We start from the raw sequence: 13911 nt of genomic DNA, 5'->3' as shown, positions 1-13911 counted from the left end.
GGTACCAAGATACAGGAAGAGGCTTAAGAATGGGGAGCGGTTGCTTAGTATGAGCAGAATGTTCAAATAGGGTGAACTTAAATGTTTGGAAATGAACAGAGGTGTGGGTAGCAAGATGTGAGAATAACTAACAGTGCCGAATGGTGTGTGAATGAGGTGGAAAGGGGAAGCTCAGAGTCATATATGTCACCAGAAGGAAAGTTGGAGGTCAAAAGATGGGAATGTATGAAACTGAATCCTATGGTGGGCAATGTCCATGATCAACTGTACAAATACTAGAAATCGCTTCCATGAACCAGAACAAATGTATGACAATACAATTAGAAGTTAATAATAGAGGGGCATATAGGGAAGAACTATATACCTATTACAAACTATATACTACAGTTAGTAGTATTTCAACGTTTTTTCATAAACAGTAACAAATGTACTACACCAATACTACGAGTCAACAATTGAGGGGGGTTGGCTAGGGATAGGGGAGGATTTGAGTTTCCTTTACTTCTTTTCTTTTTTCATCTTTCACTTTATTTCTTGTCTGGAGTAATGAAAAGTTTCTAAAAATTGAACAAAAATTAAGTGTGGTGATGGATGCATAGCTGTATGAGGGTACCCAGGGGCAAGTGATTGTATACTTTGGATCTTTGGATAATTGTATGGTATCTGAACAATCTCAATAAAAATGAAAAAAAAAGAAAAGAAAAGAAAAGAAAAATAATAATAAAAAAAGAAAAAAAAAAAACTTGCTCCATCAGCATTTAGGCAATTTAAATGTGTTCTACTGTTTCCCAGAAAAAATAAAGAAATTATTATATTTTTTCATTTGTAGCTGAATATGTAGTTTACAATTCTTATCTTCATTTCTCATCTTCCGCATATCTTTTGACCATTGAATAATCTAATTTTGTTCCCACAACTCCACTGAAGCAGCTTTCACTAAAGTCTCCAATGACATCCATGTCCCACCTTTTAGTCCTGGACTTGCTTGACTTGTCAGAAGCATTTGACTCTATTGATCACCCTCTCATTTTTTAAACATTCTCTGTTCTTAATGTGGTATCGCACTGGCATCTCATCTCATCCTTTGCCCACTTCTCCTAGTCCATGTCTCTTAAAGCCTGGCATTCCTCAAGGCTGTGCCTGAACCCCCTTTTATTCACTCCACCTCTTCCCTGAGCTTTATCATCAATTACTATGATTCAAACCAATAGCTATACATGGATACCTCCCAATTCTTTCATCCAGATGTGTCAAGACACACATATCCAAGGATATAACTTTTCTGGATATCACATAGGCACCTCAAAATGAATTTTTCAAAACTCAATATTAAAACTCATAATATGTCCATGCAAACTTGCTGCCCCTTACTGTAGCCAACATTTCAGAGAATATCAGGATCATCCACTCAATGACTCCAAAAAGAAACATGGAATTAATTCATCATTTATGCCTACCTCTCTTTAAAGCCCCCACAAAAAATCAATTATTTTCATCCAATCCTTTTTTGAAAGAAAGTAAAACCCTTAAGACAGCTAACAAGATTTTGACAATCTGATGTTGATACCTCTTCTGCCTTCCTGACAAACTCCAAGAATGTTTGCCAAAAGGAAAAAAAAAAACCTGCCCATTCTAAAAGTGTACATGTTAAAAGTAATTTTCATGATCATGGTAAATTCCTCTATCATTTCATTTCCTGAGTTCTGTCTGTAGTGTCTAATTATTTCCTCCTCATGTTAAACTTATATCAACTGAAGTTAATCTCTTTTCTCTGAAGATAAACAGAAATGAAGCCAGAGTCAATGAAAACCAGTGCCGGGAAGGAAACTGAGGTCACTGCGGCTATCATACACAAGGTGTTCTGAAGTGCTATTCTCGGTGACTTTGCCATGTATTGAGAACTACGCTTCTCTAAACAACATTTGATATAGATAAATGATTTTCTATAAAGATAATTTGCAGCATTCTAAATACAGGTAAAGTAACACATGTTCCTTTGGTGCCAAAGTTTCCTGACTATGAGACTATGCACATGCTTCTCCCTTTATTTAAGACAATTATTCCCATCCCTATGCTTTCTCCTAATAAAGAAAACTTCTACTTATTATTTAAGTCTCAATAAGCCAGTTTTCATCCAGTTAAACATTACTTTACAGGCAATGGTCTTCCTGATCACTTGATCTTAGAAAATTTTATTTCCAAATTTTATTTCCTCTTTTCTGAAATTGATTATGCTTGCAAGAACTTGTTAAATACACATTTTCCCTGCTACAATGTAATCTCTGAAAAGGCAAAGATCATATCAATTCTTTTTATGTTTTGCATAATGTCTGCACAATGATGTCACTTAAAAGTGCTCAAAAATATTTCTCATATTGTTTATCAATAACGTGCAAGACAAAGATAACATTCCCATTGGGTCAATAAACTACAAAAAAATTCAAAATCATTAAATATTGATTACGGCCTAAATAAAGCCTAACAGACCTATACAAACCAGCAGCCAATAACATGCCAAATCAGGAGAATGCTAAAGGTGTTTACATTAAAGATAAAAATATGATCACAATTATCATTTTTAAACAATTCTCAGGAAGTTTTAACCAGTGGGATAAGTCATTTTTAGAGATGTTTTCTTTTGTCTTTTCCTTTCATCTCAACTTAGATGAAAATCCTTCCAACATATTTTTCTTAACCTCCAAGATGCAAGTAACTTTCCTGACTATATCCCCAGAACCACACACTTACATCCTATGGTTGTAATTAACAGGGTTTGTGCATTTATTTGGCTATTTTCTATCCTTCTGGAGGGTAAAGACTTTTTCCTATTCATAGTTTCATCTCATGATTCTAGTTCAATGTCTGTAAAACAATTAATCAATTTTATCAAATAAATAATCTTTAAATCCTTAGCATGGAACCCAAGCTCCCGTTTGAAGTGGGACTTCTCTAACTCTTCAGCCGCATCACTCCCCAGATCACCTCCAGGCTAAACTCCCTTCTGTTTGTAATCTGTTCCAGGAAAATGCAGGTTAATGAATGAGTGACTGAAAGAATCAGTGAATGAATGAATAAAAACAAAACTTAACACATTTACATGTATGCCCAGACCCCTGTGGATTTAGAGACTGAGTTCACACAGAGATACTTTAAAACAAACTAATTGCTTAAGAACTCTAATTTAAGACTTAGGTGTCCTGGATGTGCATATTTGAGCTGTGCTTCCTACTCGTATTACATCAAATAAATTAGTTGAGCTCTTAAGATGCCCACTTCCTCATAATTTTTTTTTTTTTTTTCAGATTACATGAGAAAAGTCAGTTAAAGTCCTCAGCTCAGTGCCTGGAAAATACTAGACTCTCAAAAAAAAAAAAATAGTAACTTTTATGTAATATCATTATTATTACAAACACATGAAAAGACACACACGTGGTAGACACCCACAAAATGACAGAAAGTTGCAAGACCACATGCCAAAACTGCAGAGCCAGAGTGCATTCATCTGAAGACAAGCTCAGGGATCATCTGGTTTGGGCTGCTGATTGGCATCCTCAATACACCTCGTGCCCTCCTTGGTCCCTTTTGCCCCACTTATCCATTCTTATTTCAACCTAAGACTATTTAAAAGTCTGGTCCCAAGGCCAGCAGAAACTAAAAGATGGAGAAAACTGGACTTAGACCCATCCTGGCTGCTCTTAGCCTCTCCCTGTTCTCATGTCCACAGGCACACACCCTACGTATTAGACGCCCCCCAGATCTGGCTCTGAGCTCTGCCTTTGACTTTTCTGCTTCACATCCCCATCCACCTTGCCCGACAGCAGACACTCACCAAACTCCTGTCCCTTGATGGGGACCAAGGGCTGGACAAGAGCAACACACTTCAGCAGCCAGTCCCCTCATTCCTCTTCCTGGGCACATAAGGAGAGACCTCAGGATTCGTGGGCCCCTGAGAGGGCACAGACATAAACCCAGTGAGTGAGCTGTGGGCGGCGGCACCGGGAGGCATTCTCAAGGGTCCAGCACCTGAGGTTCTGATGTCAAAAGTTTGGATGGACTGAGTCCCTGGGGCACTCTGGTCATCCAGGATGGGCTGTATCCTGAGGGAGCAGCATCCCTGGGTACTTGTGAAAGGCAAGTGCACTCTCAACTGCTGTTTCAACAATATACAAAGAAAAACGTGTTTGTCTATATGTGTTTAAGGGACTTTGTGAGTTGTTTTGTCTATGCTACAAATATTCAATCATTTTTTAGTATTTATGATATTTACTTTATTATAAGAATGCAAAAGTTGGATGGAAGAGGGATACAACAGATTCTTCTTTCTGATCAAGCCAGAAAAGAAGTGAAGAGAAGCATGAATACCAAAAATAAGGAACACTGATCAAACTTTGGGACTTTCATGCGTATCTCCTTACACACACACATGCCAGTCCTTCAAAACATCTTCCCACTTCAGTCACAATAGTGCATCCCTTGTCACTTCTGCTATCAGGCCTCTGTTAGTCGAAAAATTTCAATTTCACTCTGCAAATCTATCCTTTCCTCTGAAGCCATAGTGATTTTCTAAACTATGAATATGATGATGTCATTTCTGCTAAGCCTTTTTTAAAGCCTTTAGGGTCAAATAAATGTCCATTAACATGACATAAAAGATCCACAAATTTCAGGCACTTCATTTCATTTCCATCTCTTGCTACTCTAGGATCCTTCATTATTCACAACATATTGTATTTTATCAACTTTAAGCTTGTGAAATTTGGATACATCTTAAAATCGATGTGATATTTTATTGTAGTGTTCCCCAACTTAACTGTAATCACCACTGCCAAAATGTGTCTAGTAATGGATTCTCTTTTACAATCAAGTAAATATACTCTGTAGACAAGTGTTCCCCATGTGCTCCAATCAATGGGGTTAATTTTTTTACTTTACTATCCAAAGGAACCAGCTTGGACCCTCACCTATGAACTGTGGGAAGTCCAGCTCTTTTCCCAGATCTCCAACTATTTTCAGGGTTTATAATCTACTGGACACTAACTCTGTAGTTTACCTCCCTAATGCAACCTGGAGCCTAGCAGCTGTTCTCCTCTCCCAGTTCTGCTGCCAAGAACCCTGGCATAGATCAATATCCAATATCCTACTTCCCTTATACCCATTTATGTACTACCATTAGAATTCATGGATTAGAGCAGAACTGTATTGAAAATTTTTGTAGAGTTGAGACATTAAAGGAAATTACAGTGAAGCATAAAATCGGCAATACTTTAAATTGAAAATTATGATTAATGCCTTAATTTTCCATCTCCTAACCCCCAAATGAGAAGTTTCTCACCGATCTGTTTATTTTTAGCCTCTCTTTTCAGTATCTCTCTGTCTCAACTCAAAAATGTTTTCTTACCACTTAGCTACAATTCTCCCATTCCTTTTTTCCATTTAGAAAAATTTGGCTCTCTGCTTTCACCTCCTTCTTCCAGATTATATCCAGTGCAATTGCACATTCCACAAGTGCAGAAGTTATGAAGGATTTTATTTTTATTGACAAAACCACCTCATACAGATTATACCAATTTCCTTGTACAAAACAGTAGCTACAGGCAATTCTTGCTTTAAATAGCATTTGATTTTCTTTGCTACATTTATAAACACTATGAACTCAATCTACTCTTTCCATTGCCCAGTGGAAAATCAACGTGGATCCTTCATAGAAAACAAATATATGACCTTATCCCTAATCTGTTTGGTCTTTACTCCATAGACAATGGGGTTGAGCGCAGGTGGTATAACAAAGCAAATGTCAGCAAACATAATATGGAAACTGCGGGAGACATTGTGTCCAAACCTGTGGGCAAGGATGGTGAAAAATGCTGGGATATAGAACATGAGGATGACACAGACATGGGAGCCACAGGTGCCAAGGGCTTTCTGGCTAGCCTCGCGAGAGGGGAGACGAAAGACAGCACAAAGGATGAAGATATAGGAAATGGCAATGAGAATGACATCTGAGAGGACTATCATAATGGGAACACAAAAGCCATACCAGATGTTGATGGAGATATCAGCACAGGCAAGTCGGGCAACATCTATATGCTCACAGTATGTGTGGGGGATGATATGTGTCCTGCAGAAAGGCAGGCGTGTCAGCAGGAATACAACTGGCAAGATGATGCAGAAGCTTCGGAAGGAGATGGCCACAACAATCTTGATGATGGTCTTGGGGGTCAAGATGCTAGTATATCTCAAGGGAGAACAGATTGCCACATAGCGATCAAATGCCATGGACATCAGGATGGCTGAATCCAGAACAAAAGTGAAATGGAGAAAGAACATTTGTGTAAGGCACCCTGCAAAGGTGATTTCTCGATCTCCAAGCCAAAACATACTGAGTGTTTTTGGCACACCGGCTGTGGACAGGATGAGGTCAGTCATGGCCAGCATGGAGAGAAAGAAGAACATGGGTTCATGCAGGCTGCGCTCCACTGCAATGAGGTAGAGAAGGATGAAGTTTCCCACAAGAGCCACAATGTAGATGGCACAGAAGGGAATCCCAATCCACACATGAAACTGCTCCAAGCCTGGGATCCCCACCAGAATGAAAGGACCTGAGTTGTATCTGCTCAGATTGAAAATGATCATCACAAACAGAGAAGACACAAGGTCCAGGCCCTGAAGAAAGAGAGTGATAAAGTAGTTAGGGTCATTTGATGACAGACCCAATTCCAACCACTCAACATTATTGACACCTAAATCAGGGTTTCCATATAATTAGTTAAAGCAGGGTATATTTGAGAGTGAAAAAAGTTGAGATGAATAATGACAGCAGACAACAGATGTAAACCAGAATTGGTCCAGGCACATCACGATGAATGGTCACTCTACATAAAGAGAACCTCTTCTCTCTTCTGACCAACCCCCCTGCTCTTCACTGAAACATCAGGAAGCCTTCCAGACTGTCTACAATCACCCTTTCCATTACAGTCTCCCCTGACACAAGGTAACTGATTACAGGACATACTTCTGCATGGGTTGACTGATTATAATTTATTTGCCTTTATGATCACCATTCTTTAAGACTGGCTTACTCTGCTATTGTGGAATATGCATCTCTGATCCAGGGCAACTGCTCCTTCCTTTCAAGGCTACTAGATGACTGTGGCTTTATTGTTGTGAGCTCAATGCTCCTTTTACCACCCAAAATTGAATTGCATTCAACAAACCCTTACTGAATTCCTATACTATTTTTGGTACCAATAGATTTAGTACCATTTTTGGTCAATATTTCTGTCCAAAATACCTTAGTTTTTATGAACAAATATTATCCTAGGGAGCCATTGTATTCCAAGATACATACTTTCTCAAACACCAACATATTTAACAATTACAAATTAGTCATATCCTGATTCATGCTTCCATTCTCTAGTACATTTTGTGCTCAGATACTTTACCTAAACATAATCTTACATGAAACTAAACCCACCACACTCATTTTACTCTCTCACATGCACACAGCACATGCATACATGCATAAACACACATATAGACATGGCATGCGCAGTAGACAGAGAACACAAGGAGAATATAAAAGATTTCATGACTGGATTCTGGAAGTGTCACATGCTATGTAAATTCCCATAACCTTACTTAGGATTTTCTCCTTTAGAAAATAGGTCCTATAATCTATTTTCTAGTAATTCCTTATGGTGCATACACAGAAAGCTGTTTTACTCTACATATAGCCATACAGTAAGGAAAGGAAGTCCTAGGATCATTCTAAGATGAGGTGTTGATAACTGTATCTTTCAGATTCTTAACTTGACAAGGCCAGCAATCATCTTCAAACATCCACCTAACCCCCATTTACTTCTTTCTTAGGTAAGAATCCAGCTCACAATGCCTGCCATCTTTGAGTCAAAGGCTGAGTTTCTCCTCTTTCTTCCATGTGACATATGAAAAAAACAAGATATTTTTCTTTTGCAATCTTCCCATATCTATAAGTAAAAGCAATTTTCTTCTAGTAACAGAAGGCCTCCTCTAGAATGTCTTCATAGATCACATCTTTGAGGTTCTGGGGACACAGTCAACAGTTCAGACAGCTTTTTGTAGACCAGCCTCCACATCTGCTAGATGTTTGTCTTCTCCAGCCCAGACACCGTCACCACAGTTCTCTTCTCCAGTGAGGAGCCCAGGCTTAGAGACCTGCTTAGGCTGCTCAGCCATCATCTGAAAGCCCCTTCCTGTGCTAGTCACACTCAACAGTACATGGTGTCAGTTTCCTTTAAAATATGTTTTAAGTCACAGATTCCAACCTTGTCTGAGGAGATCCTTTATTCATACATGCAGTGAAGGGGAGAGTTCTTCTCTGGGATTTATATTTCCAGGCAAAACAGATGTTTATACATCATCTAAAAACATTCACAACCACACACTTTGGCATGCATGCAGACAGTTCACTCCCAGTTCTGTCCTTCTGCAATCAACAAATCCACAATGTGGGACAAATTACAAGACACTCAGTTTGATCTTTCTAAAAAGACATTAAAAAATAGGAGAGGGTCAGGAAAGGAAATACCTTTCTAGATTAAAATAAACCAAAAAGAACACAAAACCAAATACAATGTGGTCCTTGATTGGATTTTGTTAACAGTAAAACAAGTATAGAAGAGAATTACAAAATAACTGGGGAGATTTAAAGATGAACTTAGCAGTAGAAGCTATGAAGAAATTAGTGTTGATTTTATTGGATGTGGTGAAGTATTATGGCAGATATACACATATACACACATTCAGAAATACACAGGTGTCCATGGAGTGAAAGAATAACTTATTAATGCAGACGGACTTCTCTGGAGCACCTTAATTCTAGCTCCAAGATGTACTGGCTGTGAAAACTTGGGCAAGATTCTTGACCTATTGGACCCTCAGGTTCTTCTCTGATGAAAAGGGCACATTACCCCAAGGTTCTTACAGCTGTTATTAGGACAAAATGAGCAAACCCAAAATTAATCTTTAGTGCAGTGCCTGGCACATAGGAAGATGTAATAAGTGCTACTAATTGTTATTAAATTATATTTTATATCATCACTATAATCATTAGCAGTGAGATGACATGGTGAAGAAGAGAAAATACAGACAGGAATAGATGAATGAAAACAAACAAAAGCACCCCGGGCATATATACATATACACCTATTTATTCCTACTGTTAAACACTAGCCCTGGTCATTCTTGACCCCGTGGTGTAACTGTCCATCTCTTCTATTCTTTTGATGTCCATTCAAGGGAGTATATACCCAAGTACTGGAGACCATGACTTCATCAAATAAAAAGCAGTTGCTCAAGAAAGGAAGCTATACTGCCCAGGCCATTGCAACGAGAAAATGAGATGCTAATCTTTCCATTCAGTCCCTGTTTCTCTCCAAATCCTCTTCCTAATGAAACTCACCTGCACTACACCTGATGGTACTCACCTACAATTCAGGACACATCTAAAGAGAAAGAAGTCAGATTGTGTTGATTGACAAACAGCACATTTGTAAAAGGGACAGACACACCAACCAAAGAAAGGAGGGGAAAGGAAGGGACTGACAGAGAGGGTGATTCTGTGTCCCCATTTATATTTTCAGGTCTTTGCTCAAGCTGAGCAAGAGGTTGGTAGTTAGAGCCCTGGGGGTCCCTGAGGGCCTGCCTCCTCACCCTCAAGGGAAGAAGTAGTTTCTATTAACCCTTCCCATGCCTGTGTAAGTGGTTCATTTATATGTGTCCTGATGTTCCTGTGAGTGTTTGTACAAATCTCTGTGTATCCATATGGGCACACCTATCAGAACAATTAGGCAAAACCCATATCCTCACTAACTAGATAAACGACTTCGGGCAAATTACCTAATGTCCATAAAAATGTCATAATATTTTCACCTGCTTCTCAGTACTATCTTAAGAATTGACAAGTTAAGTTGGAGGGTGCCTGTAAAAATCCTGATCACAGTGTAGTTCATTTTTCCATGTGTAATCCATTTCCACTTATAGCATAGCAACCTAGAGGACCTACTGAAACAAAGTTATGTGGCCTGTTCCAAAGTATTTTATTACTGTCTTTCAGAGTGGGGCCCCAGAATCCGCACTGAAAATCTCCACACTGGATTGCTGCGGCCCAAAGGACATGGGGCAAACACTGGCAAAATGAAAGAGAGAAACAAACACCTCTAAAAGAATTATTGAAGTCTTCAGCACACCACTTTAACAATGGATAGAACATCAGGAGGTAAGAAAATTCCTTCCTGGTTTCTCATGGTTCTTAGAATATTAAACAAACTCCATGATATGATCTGGAATCTTCAGCCTTCTGAAAGCTCACGGTTTGCTCTTCCCCCTACATAAACTCTCTCTGCAATAGCACGTCTTCCAATTCCTTTAATGCATGGAGCGTTTTTTAAAAACACTGTTTCTTTTCCTAGATCATGGCCTCCCCACTCCCTTCAAAGACTTGTCTCTTAGAGAAAAAATAATTTCTTTCAGGGAGGTACACCTAATTTAAAACTGTTTTCCTCTGATGGATTCCCCTGAGAATAATTTGTTTGTTTTGTTTGTTTATCTCACTTGTCTGTATGTCTGTCATAAACATAACACAATCTGCAGTGAATGTTCATTTACATCTTTTCATGATTCCACCTGCCTCCTTCCCTGCCACCTCCCTCACTAGACTAAAACTCCATGAGGGAAAGGGCCATGTCTGTTTTGTTCCCCATGGAACAGAGAGTACTTACCACAATGTTTAGGATGCAAAAATGTCTGTCAAGTATTTGGTAACCATTGTTGAATAATGAATGATTATATTGCTGGATTTCACTCAGTACTCTGAACACTAGGGTGAAAGCAGACTTGAAGAGGTTTGCGTCTTATTGGCTTCCCCAACAGAATGTTTGGCTTTTATTGAACAGAAATGTAGGGGGTTCCCCTGGTTTAAGCTGAGGCATAAGGGACTCAAGAATCCCGTAACAATATATGTTTTATAAAAATGTGGTTAATTACATCACTCAGTGTCATTTTTAAAAGCACTCTCTGAAAATATCTCTTCCTATTCTTCATATCAGGAGTACCTTTCTTTTTCTGAACAACTGATTGGCTTCTAATTTATAGGCATTGTGTACTGTGTAAATGATGTTGCTTAACTCTTCAAATAGAGTGTGACACAGGTCAGAACTGAATCCCTGGCCCATTTGTAATAAGAGAATAGGGATTCATGATAGTGGAGGGCACATTAGCCCATTTTTTGTCTAAATTAAAAGCAAGTGATAAGTGATGTAATCAACATGGAAACTTGAAAACTTCTCTCCAGAAACTTAAAGAGAAATAGGACAATTATGATTTGTTTGAAACTCTAGAGGAGGATATAGACTGGAGAAGGGTCTTGCAGCTTCTGAATTGAAGAAGGAGGAGAAATATCAGATCAGAGTCTTCTGTCCCAGACCAGCCATTCCTCTCCCCTCTCCCTCACTGAGTCTCCCTGTTAGAAAGGTACTGAATCAGCAGACAGGAACCCTCCCACCAGAGACACAGATTTTAACATCTCTAACACCAGTGAAAAATATCTGCACTGTTTTAAGACAGGGGGGACAGAGGAGAATACTTCAAGGCCCAGGTCAGCGAGGGACAAAGAGACTGAGAAAAAGTGGACAGAGACTGCAATTCCATCCCTGGGTCTGAAAGCCCTTCCACTACTCATGAGGGAAGCAGCAGCTGGCAGCTGTTTGCTTGTCTTTGGTAAGGCTGTTTTACTGGGTCACATGGGGACGTACACAGCCACAGATGTAGCACCACATGGAGCCAGATTGTGGTTGGCAAAATGAATGCATAGTAATACCATGGTTCCAAGTCACCTGTATTCACACAGTACTTGGAGGCAAAGCAGGCTCTGAGGTATACTAAGTTACAAAAAATCATCATCTGCTGGACTGTCTGGAAAATGCAAAGGAAACAGTGCACAACTGGAAGTCATCAGTAATATATTACCATATACAATGAACTTGCTGGGGAGCTCAGTGTGTATTTCCCACCCTTCTGGCAGGCCATGGTGGGTGCCTGATATTGGGAGAGAACAAGGGGACAGAGACATTCTGACAACTAGCCAGTGAGAGAAACAAAGAAATAAAGAGATCAAAGAAAACCAACAAGAAAACCTGAGGTAAAAGAGAGAAAACAACCTCCAGAATAAACTAATTAAGAAAATCAGATGCCTAGACAGCAAAACATCATGAACCACACTAGGAAACACAAAGATATGGCCAAGTCAAAGGAACAAACTAACACTTCAACTGAGGTTCAAGAGGTGAAACAACTAATTAAAGGTGTTCAAACAAATCTTCTATATCAAGTCAACGAGTTGAAAGAAAATGTGACGAGATGAAGGATATAAAAAAGACACTGGGTGATCAAAAGGAAGAATTTGCAAGCTTGAAAAAACAAAAGGCAGAACTTATGGGAATGAAAGTCACAATAGAAGAGATAAAAAACACAATGGAGACATACAACAGCAGACTTGGAGAGGCAGAAGAAAGGATTTCTGAACTAGAGGACAAAGCATCTGAAATCCTACACACAGAAGAACAGATAGGGACAACAATAGAAAAATATGAGCAGGGGCTCAGGGAACTGAAGGACAACATTAAGCAAATGAATATATGTATTATAAGTGTCCCAGATGGAGAAGAGAAAGGAAAAGAGGAATTAAAAATAATAGAGGAAGTATTCAATGAAAATTTTCCAACTCTTATGAAAGAAATAACATTACAGGTTCAGGAAGCACAGTGTACCCCAAATAGAATTGACTGAAACAGACCACTCCAATACACTTGCTTAACAGATTGTCAAGTGTCAAAGACAAGAGAGAATTCTGAAAGCAGGAAGAGAAAAGCAATCCATCACATATAAGGGAAGCTCAATAAGATTAAGTGCAGATTTCTCAGTAGAAACCATGGATGTAAGAAGGCAGTGGTATGGTATATTCAAAATAATGAAAGAGAAAAACTGCCAAATGAGAATCCTATATCTGGCAAAACTGTCTTTCAAACATAACAGAGAGTTTAAAATATTTACAGATAAACAGATAATGAGAGAGTTCCTAAACAGGGACCCCCTTTGTAAGAAATACTAAAGGGAGTGCTGCAGACAGATAGGAAAAGTCAGGAAAGAGTAGATTGGAGAAGAGTTTAGAAGTGAAGACACCAGGACATAAAAAGAGGGTAGACATTCATGCACTTGATGCTGAGGGAGTACAGAATGTTCAACAGGATTGATTTTATAGATCCAGAAATGGATGTCACAATAACAGGTGATGGTAGCACAATATTGTAAGTACACTGAACAAAAATGACTATGACTGTGGTTGAAAGAGGAAGGTTAGGGGCATGTAGGACAGCAGGAGGAAAGACAGAAAATGTATACTGGAATGGTACAACCTAGTGAAACCTAGAGTGGTCAACAATTGTGATTAAATGCACAAATATAAGAATGTTTTTACATGAGGAAGAACAAATGAATGTCAACTTTGTGAGGTGTTGAAAATGGGATGGCATTTGAGAAAAAATATGATCAAGGCAAACTAGAGTCTATAGTTAAGAGTAACATAGTAAAATGCTTCCATTAATTGTAACAGAGGCAATATACCAAAGCTAAATGTCTATAATAGGGGAGTATAAGGGAGGTGTATGAAATTCTTGGCATTGGTGTTGTTTTCTGACCATTTGATTGTATTTTATTATTATTATTTTTTTTTTTTTTTGCATTTTGGTTGCATTTTCTTTCTTTAATTTTTTTTTTTTTTAACTTTTTTCTCCTCTCCCTTTTTCTTTGAGGGAATGTCTCCATATAGATAGTGGTGGTAAATGCATAACTATGTGATTAGACCAGGAACCTTTGATT

The 13911-nt window shown here is 38.6% G+C and overlaps 1 protein-coding gene across 1 annotated transcript; it reads right to left on the bottom strand.

Moving 5' to 3' along the window:
• Positions 1 to 5685: 5685 nt before the first annotated feature.
• On the bottom strand, positions 5686 to 6636 carry LOC119537639 (olfactory receptor 52H1-like). Its single transcript, XM_037840174.1, has one exon. It carries the CDS (start codon positions 6631 to 6633, stop codon positions 5686 to 5688), a length of 948 nt encoding a protein of 315 aa, XP_037696102.1. The 5' UTR covers positions 6634 to 6636.
• Positions 6637 to 13911: the final 7275 nt, after the last annotated feature.

The sequence above is a fragment of the Choloepus didactylus genome, chromosome 6, assembly GCF_015220235.1.
Source record: "Choloepus didactylus isolate mChoDid1 chromosome 6, mChoDid1.pri, whole genome shotgun sequence".
NCBI classification, from domain to species: domain Eukaryota; kingdom Metazoa; phylum Chordata; class Mammalia; order Pilosa; family Megalonychidae; genus Choloepus; species Choloepus didactylus.
The sequence above is the reverse complement of the archived record's forward strand: the minus strand, read 5'-3'. Positions and strand labels throughout refer to the sequence as shown.